This window comes from Lonchura striata, chromosome 1 (genome assembly GCF_046129695.1).
Source record: "Lonchura striata isolate bLonStr1 chromosome 1, bLonStr1.mat, whole genome shotgun sequence".
In the NCBI taxonomy this organism is placed as follows: Eukaryota; Metazoa; Chordata; class Aves; order Passeriformes; family Estrildidae; genus Lonchura; species Lonchura striata.
The window spans coordinates 107,547,993-107,566,414 of NC_134603.1; the positions used below are offsets into that span (position 1 = coordinate 107,547,993).

Here is an 18,422-nt window from a genome sequence, read left to right on the forward strand (position 1 = left end):
ACTGGAGATGTAGAAGATTTTGTTGTGCCTTGTTTTCAAGTGCCTCTGGGAAAGAATAAGAATAGTTATGCAATTCAAGCAGTTCAGACCTCTGTCGCACCTGCACTTATTTTCTTTGTTCAGAGGGCCTCTTTGTGGGACGGTAAATTCAGTCTTTTGAGTACAGGCTGGTGCCTGTGCTTAAGGTGAGTTTTTTCCCCCTTCATTTCAGTGGGAGCAGAAATGAGAAGGTTATTCCAGAAGTTTTCTAGATCTGAGAATATTGAAGAGGTGAATGAAAAATTTTGTTTCTGAATGGTTGTTACCAAATTCCTCATCCGTACTTCTCGTAATTTAGATTTATTTGTGCTTTAATTGCAAGCTACCTTTTTTTTGTGAGATCAGATGATCATGTCTTTCCTTCTTGTGCAGTTTGTTTTGGTGTTTCATTTTTTTCCCCTACATGTGAGATTCTTGAAAATGAAATCTAGATGTTTTTCTGTTCCTTACCCAGATATTATGTAATTTCTAGTCCTGAAGAGCCTAATCGTTCCTATAACAGTAATTAACATCATCTGACAACCAGTATTACAAGCTAGCTCAGAATTACATGCCAAACATTGACTTTATGCCAAAAAGAGAAATAGCCAATAAAATTAACTAGATTTCTAGGAACAATTGACCTAACAGCACTACTAATATTGTGAGGGAAGGGCCTGTTCACACTGTTTTCCATTTAGTGATTATTAGTTTGGAAGCTGTGATCCACAGGACTCACTTGTAAAAGTCAGTGTTTAGGGGTATATGTATACAGAACATCTCCTGGTGGCACATAGTCTGTTTGGATGAAAAATTCAATTAGTCCGTCCAAGAGAGAACCATACTTTTGTATAGCAAGTTTTGAGTTTCTGTTTTGAATTGTTGGTTGAAAACCTATTACTTAGTTTACTAGAATTGTTCTTACTCATATTGCTGCAGGCCACTTGTCTTTATAGCCACCTCTTCTTAACTCCATTTGGCAGTGATAAAATATTCATACATCTTGTGCTATTTTCTTCTCTTTTGGCATAAAGTGATGTCCATTTTTCAAACTAAATGTATGGCAAGCCTGCAATTTATTTTCCTCAAACCTCATAGTATGTGAGGATGAATTGGGGTTTCCTTGACATTTGTATTGAAAATCAATGGAGAGAATGAAAGGGGTTTGTTACTTTTTTTGTTTTATGTATCTTAAGAAGATTCTCTGACCAAGTAATAAAATGCCAGAAAACTTTGCTGCACTATATCAAAATAGTGTATTTTTTCACAGTTACTTAGACAAAGAGCTGAGTAACTTTGCTGAAATGTTTACTTTTTTTAGAAGCACACATCAACAATTTTCAGATAACATTGGTGAATGGAAAGATTAGTGGTGTGCTTCTCTGTTGTATGTGTGCACTCTTTATTTGAAATGCCAAAATTTTGACATAAATTCATGCTTTCACTGCCCTGATCTACCAAACATAACCTGAAAAGCATTTTTAGGGATTCTTTTAAACAATCTAGTTAATTTATGGCCATACAGAACAGACTAATCTTTTTGTCCAAATTTAATATTTAAAGAAAATTGGAGAAAAAATAGTTTAAAGCATCCAATTGCTATTAATTTATAACAGATTAGATTTGCATCTGCATGAGGATATCTTAAAATGTCATTGATAAGAAGAGTTTATAATACTGTTGAAGGTATGATGTGGTTGTTTAACTAAGATGTAAGTTGCAATGTCCAGATTGCTGTGTATTCAGATTGGCTTTCAAGGTCTTTCAAATGTTATATACATAAAAATTACACTTGATTTCAACAGGTTCCTAGAATACATTTGAGTAATTGATTGGCATCATTATCATATAGGTCTTATGTGGAAATTTGAAGAAAGTGACTGACTTTATTATGACTTAAAATTTGCTTAAGTCTTATACCAGTAAATTGGATCTTAAAAATGTGTTTCTTACATTATTCCATTATTAGCCATCATTAGTAAATATTTTCAAAATAATTGCTTGAAGTTTGTCAAGGACAGGTAAAGGCTAGGGTGTTCTGTCACATTTCATTATTTTATGAAAAATCCTTGCTTATTGTGATTCAGTTTTGTTCACTTTAACAAAGTGGTGCCTACTGAATATCTATTGGATCAAATGTAAGTAATTGTATATCAGAAAAGTTTACTGTAATCATTTTATAAATTGAGATTTTTTTCCTCACATATTATTAGCAAGTGATATAGGAAAATACTGTGTTGAACATTAAATAATTAAGTGTAGTATGCTTACACTTTAAAAATACCAGATGACTCAGGATAATCTGTATGTTCATGAAATAGAAAGTATAAATATATTTTAACTTTTTTTTTTTTTCCTGTGAGCAGATTCAGCACCAGTAGTATATGTTGACCAAGCAAAACCATGAAGCTCTTTTCCAGCATCCATTGCCAGGGTCTTTTACTTACAAAAGATTGCTTCTACTTCAATCTTTTTTCCTTTTTGAATTCTTGTATTTTAGTAGGGTTTTAGATCAGCAGATGCATATTAAAACTGTGAAAATATTTCATTTTCTTATCACATGAGTCTGTTGTTACCAGGCAGCACAGTATGTTCTTGTTTTTTTTTCTTTCTGAAGAGATTATTATGCTCTTTCTATGCGAAAAAATACTGAGGTGTTAGGGCATGCACTTCTTATTTACATCTCAGACACTATTCCACTTTCTCTTAAGGTTCTCTTACTCTAAGCCATCCTTTCACTTCAGTGTCAAATTGTTTAAGGTCACTTTGGATACATCAAGACAGCCTCTTCTGTCTGCTACTATTAGTCCTGAATATATTCAATATCCTATTTCATAGGACTTCTCATGTTCCAGTTAGTGCTTCTGTGAAACATGAAGGCAGAAGTAAATGTATTTGTTGACATGCTTCAAGGGTACATAATAGACTTTTTCTTGTGTGGAAACATACATATAATTGTGTGTATTTACAAAGATTGAATCTTCAGTTTGAAAGAAGGGCAGAATATGTTTATATTTGTGCAATCATTTCCTTTATGCACTCTTCCACAATGATTGCTTGCTGTTCTTCTTGCTTTTTATAGTAACCAATAGTACTCTGTTCAGAACTAACCTCTGTCAATGCAAAGAAAGAAATTTAAAAGCAGCCTCAGCTATGGAGGTTCTTATGCTCCCTGGAATAAAGACTGTACACTTTGTTTATGCATTTGGCTTGGAAATTTTTGTGTTTTCCTTGTAACTCAGTGCTTCTCTGGGATGCATTTGAGTTTATGTTGTAGAGAGAGAAACAAAACGTTATCTATTAGTCTTCAGATGGCTTTTGCTGAAAGTGTCTATGATCTCAGACTTGTAGAAACGTGTTCAAGCTGAGTTATGCCTGGATTTTCATAGCAGCTGCATGGCTGATGCTGTAATAGCTTCTCAATCTCTTGCCTCAGTCCTTCCCTGACTAAAATGTTTTGTCTAAAATGGAGTGATTTAGCTGAGCAGTTGTATCAAATCTAAAGACTTTTATGTATCAATGTATCAAAATCTATCAATTGAAACTTAATAACAAGTGGTGAATGTGTGGGTTTGGGTACAGGATGTTAATTTTGTTTGTTTGCTTTCTGTGAATTGCTTTGTGGGGGTAACCCTTAGTGGATGATGAACTGAACATAGATAAAATCTCTTTCTGATACCTCTCTGAAAAGAATGAAGTTTTCTGGGGTGTTCATTTTACTGCTACTCCTCACAAAGATAAAAGTGAGTGTTTAAACCACTTGTACTTAAAAGCAATTGGTTTTTCACAACCTTATAATTTCAAAAACATGCAAAATTCCTTCATCTGTTTGACTCACAAAACATTAAAGTCATGTAGGTATGTCCACTTCTCTTAGCATCTTCTCTTATGTCTGGGGTAATCCAGCCTAATCTTCTGGATTTCAACAGGACTTGAATGGCTTTAATTTTGAAGAAAATATGCAGAGCTGTTCTTTACTAAATATAATAATCTGTGTTGTTTGTAATGGAAGTGGTTCTGCAATAATACAAAGCCTCTATAGCCTTCCCTAGCAATTTTCCTATCAGTGTTTGCAGTAATTCTCTCTATGATGCTCTTGCATGCCTTTGGTATAATCTAGGAAAATACAGATTTTTGACAAAAGTGGAATTAATCTCATTTTAGTCCTGCAGGCCAGCTACTGAGCCTGAAGTTAATTATTGCTTAAGGTCAGTGAAATAGAAAATTTATGCCTAAAACTGATCTTTATAATAAAGAGACTAGAAGTAATGAGAGAGAAATTGTGATTGGGCAGTTGTTTGGCTTGTGTTATTGTGGGCATCTCTGGACTATAGTTTTCTGCTGTGTTCTGTTAATTCTGCTTCCCTTTCAGTTCCTTTAATTTTACACACCTGTTCCTCACACAGACTTCTGCCAGGTATGTTAATTTTTCATAGCAAAATGAAAGAACTCTGGGGACCTGGCTGTGCTGGTGAAAGGTGAATCAATTATTACCTCAGCAGAACTGTTTTCTTTTAAAAATTTGAAGACTTATGCAAAACTGAATAATTTATACTCATCAGTGTAGAATGCTTTCTTGTTGTGTGTTGAATAACACAACTGATAGTTTTTCTTATATAATTTTGCTTTGCAGTTGCTTCCAGAGGAAAAAACCCTGTATGGAGTACTTTGGTACTTTTCAAGGACAGAGGGTGTTTTAGAGTTGACCCTGGTATGCTCAAGCTTGTGTTTTGTTGCCATACTTGCTCAAAAAATGCATGCAGTGCTGCTGAAAGAGCCTGTTTCACTTCCCCAGTGTGGACACAGAAGTTGGGATCTGCTCACCAAAGGGTCTGGGGCCAGGGACCACCGTTGGTTGTCGTGTTGGTTACTTCCCCAGTCCTCATGACTGACTGCCTGCTTGAACTCCCATGCTCCTGGACACCAGGTGGCAAGTAAACTCTGCAGCTGGATTGTGTGTGGGGCCATTGCCTCCAGTGGCAGTGGTCTCCTACAAGGCCTCAAATCCGTTAGGGTGTGGCAGCACAGGATTTTTTTTTTTTTTTTCTGTTGCCTATCTTTAGAAACTGAGGCAAGGCTGTCCAAAGTAATGTAAATTATATTGGTGACAGAGGAGGTAAAATTGATTTGTCTTTGGCTATTTTTTGTTCTGGAGATTTTTTGGAGGAGAATAAAGTTTTGAAAACAAATTTAATCTTGAACAGCTAAATGCTGAATTATTTTAGGAACTTTCTTGCAGTTTTCTACCTCAAATTTATTTTAGACAAGAAAATTAAATTTCTCCTTCAGTGTAGGGAAGGTGTAGATGTTAGATGAGATTCATGTTGATCTCTTCCTCCTGTAGGTGGTTTGTCTGCTGGGCCAAATCTGAAGTTCAGCAGCCCAAGTTCAGCAGCTTGGGGATCAGCACATCTTCACTGTGGTTCAGACTTTTCTATTGATGAACTAACTTCTCTGCTTGTTATGGTATGCAAATTGCTATACAGAATTGTGCAAACACTCCCAAAAATGTTTCCTGGTAACTGTTTGTGTATGTATATAGCTTCCAGCATACCATGCATTGAGGGATTTATTTTGTTTTCTGCAACGTGGAATTCTTTTCATAGCATTCCCCTTGTGATTCTCAGATGGACTGTCATACACTTTGTTGTAAGCAGTGCAAATCTGATTTTGTTTTGAATATGTCAGTCTTTCTGTCAGTGGCTGGCTCTAGCAGATGGGGGGGACAGATTGTAAACAAAGTGTGGAGAGCATGCTTTATGTAGAATATGTCAAAGAGTTGCACTTGCTTTGTTCCACACAAGTCAAACTGAAGTGAGTTTGCAACTAGAGTGCTGTCTTGGACCCTTTGACTAGCAAATCTCAAGCCAGAATAAAAGGTAAAGATGAGCATTACTGGAATTACTTTTGTTGCAGCTCTGAGGTGATTACTGTCAGGCATGGACAAAAGGTCTCAGTCTCTGTGTTTACTTTACAATGAATCCTGGGTTTAATAGTAAAATGTATGGGGTAAGAAAAAGGCTTATGTCTTCCAAGCCTTTTATTTTTCTGAAGGCTGTTGTGATTGTTTGTAGAGATGAATAGAATGTTTTTGTCAGGCAGTACTCTCAAAACAAAAGAATTACCCTTCATCTGGACAGTCTTCCTATTTTCAGGCTTACTCAAAGCCACTTGGGATAAGAGAGGGGAAGAATGAGGCAAGACTGTTGAGGGGGTATTTATGAATCAGTCCTAGTTTCATAGTATCATGATGAAGTTTTCCATAAACAATTTTGAAAAATTTATATATTAACTATTTTTAAAATATCCTGTTGGACATACTTGCTTTTCTTATTTGTGACAAGAAAGTAAGTTGCTTATCTAAAGGAAAATGGTTGTGCTATGTGGTGTTCTTCACTTGAACAAAGAATTCTGAAATGAAAATGTAGATAGTAAAAGTAGCAACAGTGCCAGGGAATTTGAACAAATGACTAGGAGGTGGAAGAAATCATTAATCCAGGAAGTCAGTGGCTGATAAGAGGCTGATGAGAGGCTGAGTAAAAGTTCAATTGCTTCAATTCAATACAAATGAAGTCTTTATGTTATTGGTTGACATCGTGGGAAATTTACTTACTTGGCATCTCGATGAGTTAACAGATAAGAAATAAGTGTACGCAGTGTATTTTCAAAAAGGGTTACTCTTAGGCAGAGAGCACAGAATGACTTTCTGAACAATCATGTAAACATAGACTGTGAGTAGGCTTTCCAAACAGTTTGATGTGAAGACCCTGAGCCTTGTACTTGGTGGCATGCAGGATACTCTGATCATTAAACCCAGTTTAAGGGTATGTTTTGTCTATGAAGTGTTTTATAAAATTAATTATAAGGAAGTTAATTGGTTATTTGGAGACAGTTTTCCTCTTGAGCTTTACTACTTAGAGGCAAATCTGTTTATAATGACTGTAATGCATCATATATTTGTGGTTTATCATTCTCTTGGTATTTATTTGTGCTGATGTCTTGCCATTTTATTGTGCTGGACTTTGTGAATAGAAAGAAAAAGTCAAGTCTCTGCAATATATTAATTTCCTAGTTCATGGTGCACTGTGGAAGAAACCTGTCTAGTGGTTAAAGCTGGGTCCACTTTGTGTTGAGGGATGAAGTACTGGAATGGTCTGCCTGGGGAGGTGCTGGAGTCACCATCCCTGGATGTGCTTAAAAAAAGACTGAATATGGCACTTGGTGCTATGGTTTAGTTGAGGTATTAGGGCATGTGTTGGACTCAATGATCTTGAAGGTCTCTTCCAACCTAGTGATTCTGTGGAAACACAAAGCTAAATTAAACATTCTGTATTGGTTAATGCAATGTTTTCAAACAAGGATGTGACTCAAAAACCTGACCTTGGACTGTCAATAGAAGAGTGGGTGCTCGGTAGCTTCGTTCCTGCTGGCTGATTGTTGTTTGTGTGAGTCATTAGGGTGCTTTTTATTGTCAGATCTGAGTTCTCATCGAGTTCAGTTTAGGTGGTACCTAGTTTATTCTTCTTGCTTGTGGAATGCAGCTTCTTTAAGGATGCCTTCTTAGTTGAAGTGTTTGGGACAATGTGACTTCAACTTACTACTTTGGAAGAATTCTGAATATTTGAGTTTTTTAGATCAGAAAACAGAATGTGTTCTTGAAATATTACATTAACAGCTACAGCAAGTCTGCCAGGCTGTAGTACTATAAGAGGAAAAAATATTGCTGCCGCTTGCTTGGGTTGTCTGCTGTCTCTCTGATACCTGCCTTAAAGATTTAAAGAGCAGACTTCCTACCCTGGGACAAGTCTCAGATTTTTCAGGTAGAAAGCAGTGAAGTTGCAACAAGAGCTCTAAAGGTAATCAAGAGACTTCAGGGACTTGGGATGACTGGTTAAGAGATCAGAAGCTGAAGTGGTTGTCATGTTTCCAGTTGCAAGGCATGATGAAGGAAGAAACAGGAAGAGCTGGCAGATCCATACTTGGCTCTGAGCCTGGTGTCAGTGACAGAATTTTTTTTTTTTTAATCAGTGCTAGGTTTATATGACACCAGGCCTCAAAATCTGAAAAGGGATAAAACCAGGGGGCAGCATGCCAACGTTTGAAGGATGGTGTGTTAGTGAGGTCCTTCAATCTGATATCTCAGTGGAGGTAGGTGATGGAGACCCATGTGGCAGCAAAGAAAGAAGGGTCACTGTTGGAGACCACAGAATTGCCTGGTCACATAGGAATTAGGGCTTCTAGCCAAAAAAAAGGTGGTGGGATCAACAGCTCAACCAAGTGCATTTGTATGAATGCATGCAGCAAGGCAGCAAGCAGGCAGCCAGTCACAAGCCTTCTTCCCAAGGGCTCAGTGCTGTAGCCAGTTCTGTTCAGCAATGACTGAGACAAGGGGATCAAGTGCACACTCAGTGACTTGGCACAGCCTGCCGAATTGGCTGAGGGTGCTGATCTGCTGGATTATGGGTAGGCTCTGCAGAGGGGTCCAAAGAGGCAGGACCAAAGAGCTGAGAGGCCTGTGGTATGAGGTTCAGCAAGACCAAGTGCTGGGTCCTGCACTTTAACCACAACCACCCCAGGCAGTGCTGCAGGTTGGGGGAAGAGTGGCTGGAAAGTGGCCCCATGGGAAAGGACCTGGTGTTGCTGTTTGACAGCTGTCTGAATGTGAGCCTGCATGTGCCCAGGTGGCCAAGAAGGCCAATGACATCCTGGCCTGTATCAGCAATAGTGTGGCCAGCAGGACCAGGGCAGTGATGGTTCTGCTATACTTGGCACCTCAAATCCTGTGTCCACTTCTGGGCTTCTTACAACAGGAAAGACATTGAGGGGCTGGAGCATGTTCAGAGAAGGGCAATGGAGCTGGGGAAGGGCCTGGAGCACAAGCCTGATGAGAGGCTGAGGGAGGTGAGGGTGTTTTGCCTGGAGAAAACGAGGCTCAAGGAGACCTCACTGCTCTCTACAACCACCTGAAAGGAGTTCAAGGCGAGAGTCATCCCCTTCTCCCATGTAATAGGCAACAGGACAAGAGGAAATTACTCTGAGTTGCATCAGAGGAGATGTAGGTTGGATATTAGGATATTTAAAAGATCCTTAGATAGGGTGATTAGGGAGATGGTTTAGTGGTGACTATATTAATGGTTGGACTCATCTTAGAAGTCTTTTCTGATCTAAACAATTCTATGACTGTAATTTTACACTAAAATGTTGGGATTAACTTGCAGCCTAAAACTGGGTTTTAGTGAATCTCATCTTATGGTGTGCATTTAAATGTGTGTGTGTCTCACCATTACTGCTTTCAGGTTCATCCTGTGTGCCAATCTTAAGTGGCCATATCTTTTATAGCGGATGGTGTTTGAAAGAATGCAAAAGTATTCTCTTGTGTTTTCAACTACTGAATGTTCCTTGAGGCCAGTATTGAAATTTCTTTCAGTTCAAATGAAAGCTTATGTATTTATAGAACACCAAAATAATAGATAAAATAAATTCCCTTTAAATAATCTTATCAGCAAATTCCACTGCTTTGTTTTCTTGGTGGTCTTGTTAAGTAAGCGTTAAATAAATTTAATGTTGGGGTCAGTACTTTCAGTGCTTTCAGTCTGACACAATTTTGCTGCAGATAATTCAGCTGAAAATTACTTAATTTTCTTAGCTGTGATTTGATTTGATGTGGACTAGCGCATCTTGTAATGCATTACATTTAAGTAGTTTACAGTTGTATAAATGATAGCTTATTGAAATGTACATTGTTTTTCATTGTATTTTTAATGTCTTACGGTAGCAAATGTATTCCTTAACTTTCTTGTCAGTCATGTTTATAACTACTGTACCAGTGTACACCAGTCTAATCAAGCACGGGGAGCTGGAGTACCTCCTTCTAAATCAAAAAAGGGCCAGACACCTGGAGGTGCTCAGTTTGTTGGCTTGGAATTGTACAAACGGCTAAAAGAATTTCTGAAGAACTACTTGACTAATCTCCTTAAGGTAAGATGGGGTATGAGATTGATCTGCACTTGGAGTAACATAAACTGGGCTAAGAAAAGCTGTATCAACAAGCTTAGAGGTGTAGGCAACCACTGGAAGTAAATTGAGTGATCCTAAAAGGTACTTTTGTCTCTGTAGCCATTAGAATCTTTTGTTGGCTTTACCTCAGACATAGATCAGTTCTTAAGCTTGTACGTGTGAACTGCTTTTCATCTTCAAGCCAAAACAACATTCCTGTGTTTTATGGAAGTAATGTTTCATGAAATCTTAAGCTGTCCTGTACTTGAGCAGGAATAGCTATACTTTCCAAACAATTAACCAGCAAATTAGGAATACTGAAAAAATGGATGCCTGTCATGTTGAAAATGCCTGGGGTAGCCTTTATTTCAGTGTTATAAATAAACTACTAATAGAGCTGGATGTTGTCTTGCATCCAGAGGGACAGGGATGTCTTCTGGAGCTTTATCTGTGCTGTGCATTTTTTTCCAGCCTTTTAATTTCAAAATCTAATACTGGATTTGTGCCTTATTAATGCAGAACTAAATGTATTAGCGGTATGTTTCATGTAAATACATTGCATGGTGTAGATTTATTACACAGTCAGTTTGTATACCCTGATATATCTTGGCTGTACCTTAGAATTGTGCAACAGTACTGGCAAACTTGTCATTTCAGGATGGTGAAGATTTGATGGATGAGAGTGTGCTGAAATTCTACACTCAACAGTGGGAAGATTATAGGTTTTCAAGCAAAGTATTGAATGGGATATGTGCCTACCTCAATCGACATTGGGTTCGTCGTGAGTGCGATGAAGGTCGTAAAGGAATATATGAAATTTATTCAGTAAGTAGCTATTTGAAGTTTGTGATTTGTCCATTCCATCTACCATGTTTGCATTATCATTCTGTAGATCACTCCTTGAATCTTGTAGGAGGTTCATAGACATTTTGAAGAAGTGGGCAAAGTGGCATTCTCCCTCCTTTCCCTACTCCTACTTCAGTATATTTGTAAAAATACCACAGGTCTAAGTCTGTGAGATGTTTAATCTGCCTTGTATGTATTGGGACTTCAGCAGTAGACTGTTGAGGGTTGTCTGAATATTTGCTGCTTAGTGGTAACTGTGTACCTCAGTATGGCCTTGTCATCCCACTTACAATTCAGCTAAGCATTTCAAACACCAAATGAAGCAGTAAATAGTATTTTTTTTCTGATGACTTCAATATATTTCTACAAATTTTTTAGCATCCAAGCTGCTAAAATTCAGACAACATTTGGTTTTTAGTGTAAGTTATTTTGGTACAGTTCTGAAAGACTGATATGTGATCTTGATAATTTTTTGTAATGTGAAGTAATATAAGAACTTAACAGAACTTCACTATCTCAGATAACTAAAAGAGTTTTTTTAAAAGAAAGGATAATTACTGTCCTTACTAGTGAAGCACTAGGAAAGTGCTGTGCTATTTTCCTGTTTCACTAAAATAATTTTGCATATGGTAGAAAAACAGTTGGTATGCTTAGTTCCCTTCCTCTTAACTTTAGTAGCCTAATGCTAAGAGACTTTGTCAGTTTTGAGACTGCCAACAAAAAAAGCTGTGCGTTTTCAAAGTCATTCAAAGTGGGTTTTGTTGGTTTCCAGAGCTGGCAGTGGATCCCCTGGTAGAAAAAGGAACAACTTAGTGGTAGTGGTAAACACAGCTGTAATTTTGATGTGAAACATTCTCATTGCTTGAGAAATGTGTGTGCCAAAAGACAGTTTTAGAAGTTCTGATTAGTTTGCATACTATATCAGCTTTCCTTAAAGGGAATTACCCTACATGTATATGTAAATATTTTCTTTATTCTATCTTTCGTCTCCCTTCTTTTACTTCTAGCTTGCCTTGGTGACCTGGAGAGACTGCTTATTCAGGCCATTAAATAAGCAGGTATATATGTATTACTATATTACAACTCTAGTGTTACTTTATAGGGTTATTTTCATATATTATTAGTAACTGCTTCAAGGAGTCTGGTGGCAATGGAGGCATGCACAGACCTGGAAAATAAAATTGAGCCTTCTGCTTCTCCTTTGTGATTCTAAAAAAGCAGATAAATATTTGAAGAAATAGACCTCTGTGTGTGTGATTGAACCTTGATACCAAGACTTCTGTTAATCTCTCTCCTGAGAGGATCCTTGGCTTTTTTTTAAAAGCTAAGGAGACTTGAAGTAGTAATTCCAGTGGTTACTAAGCTAGGCAGGAGTTCAGGCTGATGACAGTCATGTCTTAAGGTTTGGGAGTCAATATTGGATGAGAACGGATAGGGACAGGCTGGGATTTTGGTCTCCTAATGTTACTGTGAGTTGTTACATTTACACTGATGCCTGGAAGACTCAGGTCAGCCAAATTTAGTGAACCAGCACAATATAAAACAAGGCATCACAATTTTTAGGTACATGTGTATGTTGATTTCACTTCTTACCAGTACTTCATGATGAAGTAGTTGCAGCAGATTACCTGTGTGAAGAGCAAGTGGTTAGCTCAGGTCTTACTACAGTGTTTTGTATTTCAGGTATTAAAAAAAAAAAAAGATACATTGGGCTTTGAAGGTTTTTTTTTGAAATTAAAGAAAAAAAATACTAAGCACTTTAATACCTATGTACACCTTACCACTAATTAGATTGTAATTATGTCGTATAACTTAAAGAGTATCATTCTCTGTAGGAACTTAATATATTCAGATCTCCTTAAATGTTGTTCTCAAGGTGCCTGACTTTTCTTGAATATGGAAATACACTCCTAATTAAGTATGGTGCTTGATCTACCAGCTGCTTTCTCTGTGCTTGACTTAACTTTTAATCCCTGTTTTCTAAGGTAACAAATGCAGTGTTGAAATTGATTGAAAAGGAAAGAAATGGTGAAACTATCAATACAAGGCTGATCAGTGGAGTTGTACAATCCTATGGTAAATGTGATTTCTTTAAGATTCTGTTACTTTCTTAAAAATAAATAAATTTATGTACCCTAACCGAACCCAGAAGTACCATCCCACCTCCTCATATGTCCAGTAAAGATTTTTTTTTTCAGTAATGTAAATGCAGTTCTGTATTGTTTAACTTCACATTTTATTGATACTTTATACAATAACAGATGATTGTACCATATTTGTGAAACTTGAGAGTGCAACTGATAGACAAGAGTGTTCATCATTTACAAATCAGTTATTAAGGAACTAAATCTGCAAGTGGGGAAGTGGCTTGCATAGCAGAGTGGGGTTGCTTTTTCCCTTTTGGATAATATTGAGAGCATTGCCATCCAAATTACTGATTAGTTTCATTAATAAAAGTGAAAACATATAATCTGGAACTCTTAAGAGGGAAAAATGGAAGGAGAATTTGAACTAGCATTTGAGATAGCAAAGTTTTCCAAATCCTGTAATCCTATGTTTAAGAAATGTATCTTAAAGTGTAGTTGACATTAGTCATGTCTTGTACTGATATTTTTTAAATGCAAAATCAATGTTCTTTTTTAAAACGATGCTGATGCAATCCCAGTTGATTGCTCTCATCTAAGTTAGAAGGAATGTCCTTGTTTATTTGCAGGAGACCACTTCCTAAAAACCATTTTTTTTAATTTCTTGGTCTTTTTTGTTTGGTTGTGGTTTTTTTCCTTTAGTGGAGCTGGGGCTGAATGAAGATGATGCATTTGCAAAAGGACCTACACTAACTGTCTATAAAGAATCCTTTGAATCTCAGTTTCTTGCTGACACAGAGAGATTTTATACACGAGAAAGTACTGAATTCTTGCAACAGAACCCAGTCACAGAGTACATGAAGAAGGTAAGTTACTTAATCTGCTTTGTTATTTTTGTTTTTCTGGATATAGATTTTTTTTGAGATAAAGGAATATAAATTCTAGGCTTTTATTATCAATTTCTTAAAATTCTGGTTATTTTACAGAAACAGCTGGTTTTCCCTGTAGTGATTTGCTTCTGTGTTTATCTGATCTGAAGTTTGTCTCCTTACCTCATTTCAGTTAGTACAGTGAAAGTAGGGAATTTTCTGAACAGTAAAACCAGAAGATTTTTATTAAAATAAATTCAGATTTTTTTAGACTTCAAGACACCAAAACAATAATTCTGCTTTAATACCACAAGTTTACAATTTCTGTACAAGGAACAGTGTGTTGACACATTTATTGAAGTAACTTCCTGAGCAAGCTGGCTTAAGAAATACATCATTAATTAGCTTTCATTCTCTCAGAATATTTTAGTGTCATGAGCCCCTAAAAAGTACTTCTCATCAACAGAGGCCAGATTTAAATTCTTAAATAGTCTATGGTTTTGGAGATCTCAGACAGGGCAACTGAGGGCAAGCAGGATAAACATTGGCTATTTCTAGACTGGTTATTAGGTCAGTCTTACTGACCCGGTAGTAGATAGGTCATCTTCCACCTTGGACAAGTGCTGCTTCATATATTTTTTTCTTGGCACATTTCTTCACTTTCTGAATTGCTGATTGTTTATTCCCTTTCAGCTTAGTTAAAAAAGAAGAGAACTTTTAAAGTATGTAATGTGCAGATACACATCCCTCCCTGCAGTATTCTTTGTGTAATGCTTTTTACCACAGAACGTATCCTTTCTTAACTCTTGGCATTAAAGTCAATGAATTACTGCAAAAGAAAAGAAAAATATTGGAGGGGAAGTCCAATAACACAGTAAAAGGAATTGTGTCTTTAGTAGTTTCCCAATAATTACCAGATCAACCTATGTTTACTTTTCTCTTGTTGAATTAATTTTTTTTTCTTCTCTTTCAAGTTCTTGTTTTAACTTCATCCTAATGTATATATAAAAAGAAAGTAAGGGAATTTCAGTCATTTAGAACCTGAGCAACTGGCTCATCCAGACTTCCTTGATACAGGACAGTAAGAAGCTGTCTGAAGGTCATTGCTATTTCAAGATCTAGAGATTACAGACAAGTAGAAATAACTGATTAGTTCCCTAAACAATCCTCAAGGCTTCAGAAATCCACAAAACAACAACTTGCTTTGCTTGAAGCTGGTGCTGAAGATGAAAGCACATACGAAGTTAGCAGACAGCAGGGGAAATGTTCAGCAGAAAAGTGTGTAGCCTTATGTATCTGCTCAAATTAATATATTATAGATGTATAGAAGCCATTTGGGCACTCTTGGCATCTCCTTACACACTAGTGGCTGTAAGATCTTACAAGAAATCTGATGGAAGCATGAACTGTGAACGGAGTAATCTTAAAGTAAGAAAGGTAGTACAACTACTCGACATTCTCACTGGAGCACTGTACTTTGGGTTCTGTCTGGCGATAAATAGCATTGCAAAATGAAAAGAAACCCTAGGACACACCAGCATAGCATGACTGTGTTACAGTAGAACTGTGGTAGTGTCTTGTAGAGTAGTCAATGAAATCTTAACTAGAACTAGGATTTGTGTATGTAGTTACATAGGCAGACTTACTGAGTTTAGAAAGATTGTGAATTTTTCTTCTCAGGCCAGAACTCATGAGTAAAGCTGACATAGGCTGATGTGCTGTAGGGAAAAAGGTCAGTATTTCTTAAGATTGTTCCTTGAAATACAGTCTTCCACTGAACTTTTCATCTTTACAGTTGAAACAAGTGAAGCTACTGTTGTTTGGATTAATCATTTTTCCCCTGTTTCTGAAATGTGGCTTTAAAAGGAAAATGGATTTATAAGAACACCAAATAAAACAGATTATAAGGAAACATGAAGTTAGAGTAAATACTTCTTTTCATAGAAGAGCTCACAATGAGAGCTGACTGTTAACATTAAAAGCAAAGGTCTAAGGATATTTTAAGAAGCAGCATCAGAAGCAGCAGAATTTCCTAACTACAGAAATACAGAATTTATTAAATGCAGGCTAAGTAGTTCCAATGTTCATAAGAAAGATTTGCTGCTATTTGCTGTCAGTAAGGAAGTTGATTGTTATTCCCTACTGGTAAGAAACTGGCAAGTACTCTGGAGCTGGAGTTTATATGCCTTCTCAAGTTTCTGATTGCATTTCCTGTATTTTGATCAGTGCTGGTTTGGATCTAGGAGACAGTAATCTGGGATCATTTTACAAGACATAAGTGCAAAATCATTGCAGAATGAGTGAAGCTAACAGTGTCTTAGATGATTTAAAGCTATGTGTGGTACAGTGCACTTGCAGTGTAAGTGTTCCTTTTTTATTGTCCAGAATATGATCTTTCATGCTTTCTTGTTACTCTGGCCTACTAGGACAATGAATTAACCTAATTCCATTTACTTGATTATGTTGTTCATTTAAATAATTTGAGTTGATAAGAGGACATACACCCTTTATCCCTAATAATGTGCTGCAGTTACAAATGGTTTGTAATGCAAATCTCAACACTTTTGCAAACAAAATGGAGGTAATTGTTATGTAAACAATTTCAGTTTTATATTTCAGTGTAAGTTCTATTCCTTGAATGACATTTAGAATTTTAGTTTGCCAAGAAGATACACATATGTAGTATTTCATATGCCAACCTAAATGCTAGTATAGTCTAAATGACTGTAATTTATTGGGAAGCTTTTCTGTGTAAGAATGTAGATGAGAATACTCAAATAAATTTGTCATGGGCCTAGTGTTAAATTGTAGTTTTCTGCCTTTTAGTTTTGTGGAGCCATGAAATACATTCATTTTTGTCTTAAACAGAACTACCTCTGTAGCTGGAGAACTTGCTGATGGTAAAACTGCCAGCATCTCATGTCAGCGGCTTTTTCTTTTTCTGACAGCAGATTTCCATCTGTAAACTCCTTATTCACAAGCAACTGGAAAACAGTTTTGCTGTGATTCTGCCCTGCCACTTAAACAGCACACTGTATTTTCATCATAATCATCAGTTCCAAATGTATGATTTCTGGAAAAATAACTGCTAAAGTAGTTGGTCCGTAACACCAAACTAGAGAGAAGTTTGCTTGTTGTTGTTGTTGTTTTCTAGAAGAATTTAGTGAACAGGCACCTGTTTTCTGCTGTTGGATTCGTGTTCTGCCTTCCCTGCAGGTTTTCATGTTTTTCTCTGTGTTTCTGTAGGCTGAAGCTCGCCTTCTTGAGGAGCAGCGTAGAGTTCAGGTATATCTCCATGAGAGCACACAAGATGAGTTAGCACGAAAGTGTGAGCAAGTACTTATCGAAAAACACCTGGAGATATTTCATACAGAGTTTCAGAATTTGTTGGATGCTGACAAAAATGAAGGTAAGGAATCTCAAACATTGGCTTTAGGCTTAGAGCTCTCCTCTGTGATGATTTGTGAATGATGTAAAATCTGTTGCTAGCTAAATGTCATTTGTTCAGGAATTAGATTAAGAGAGAAGATGATCACTAAACTGACAAGAAGATTTTGATGAAATTGGGATGACTGATGATACTGCTTCAAAGACCCTACCCCAGTCCCAGATATTAAGGCAGAGCAGCACTAATTTGATTTCTTTTAACATGGCTGGAAGAGTTTCAAGAGCACTTGATCCATTTTTCCAGCTGGAGCTGAAGCTTGTGTGAGAGAGATGGGAGGTGAAAAATAGACCAGTACTCTTTCCAGCTGTTTCAGTTTAATCCATGGATCTTCCTGAGTCAGCACTGAGAATTTTAAAAAGTGTTCAGAAGTAGGTATAGGAAATGTTAAAAGAGGAATAGATGCAAATAAGTAGCTTTTAAAATAGAATATATAAAATACATAATATTGCATATAGAGTGTGGCAGCAAGTCTCTGGCTACAAAGAGCAGCACACAACTTTCCCAGGCATCGCATGAGAAAGGCTATGAGAAGATCAGAGAAAAGAACAATATTCTTATCTTTACTTGCTGCACCTGTTATGAGCATGTGGAATGAGTTATGGAGATTTTTTTACCAATGGGTGGTTTCTTAAGTAGTCAGGGGTGATGGTGTTTGGACTGAAGGACCAGTTAGGTCCACCTGTATTGTGACTGTCTGTAAGGGTTTCTTAAGTATAGGATAATAAAATGATTGATCAGCCTTCTGAAAATCATGGAGTCAGTGCTAATTATTACCTGGCTGAGGGCCTGCAAGAAAATACAGAGCACAAGGAAAAGGTGGAATTTATTAATTGATGTGTTAATTTTGGCTGTGAAAATGATTAAGTGTTGCTAATGGGTCAAATTTATATTGTCGTAGAGAATACCTAGAATAAAGATTTCTTCAACACTTCCTCTGAAATAAGTGAAGATTATTAGACTTTAGGTATCTTTAAGGAATTGTCAATTATGTGGGTTTGTATGAGTTTATTCAGGGGTTAATAGCACAAAATAACAGCCAGAGCTAATTCCTGTGTTTCATGCAGATGATGAGGATGAATCATGATTCTGATTTCCCAGTTGGGGAACTAATTAAATCTGTATTTCATGTCTGAATATTGCTGTACAGCTGAAATACTGCTC

At 36.8% G+C, this 18,422-nt stretch overlaps 1 protein-coding gene across 2 annotated transcripts in view; it reads left to right on the top strand.

The window, feature by feature from the left end:
• Nucleotides 1–18,422, top strand: part of CUL1 (cullin 1) — a 52,589-nt gene that overhangs the window by 17,727 nt on the left and 16,440 nt on the right. For both annotated transcript variants that reach the window (XM_021546263.2, XM_031503925.2), the window contains 6 exons: nucleotides 9,822–9,996; nucleotides 10,672–10,839; nucleotides 11,868–11,918; nucleotides 12,846–12,936; nucleotides 13,647–13,810; nucleotides 17,060–17,222. In XM_021546263.2, the coding sequence (XP_021401938.1) occupies nucleotides 9,822–9,996; nucleotides 10,672–10,839; nucleotides 11,868–11,918; nucleotides 12,846–12,936; nucleotides 13,647–13,810; nucleotides 17,060–17,222 (812 nt within the window). The remainder of the gene's footprint in view (nucleotides 1–9,821; nucleotides 9,997–10,671; nucleotides 10,840–11,867; nucleotides 11,919–12,845; nucleotides 12,937–13,646; nucleotides 13,811–17,059; nucleotides 17,223–18,422) is intronic.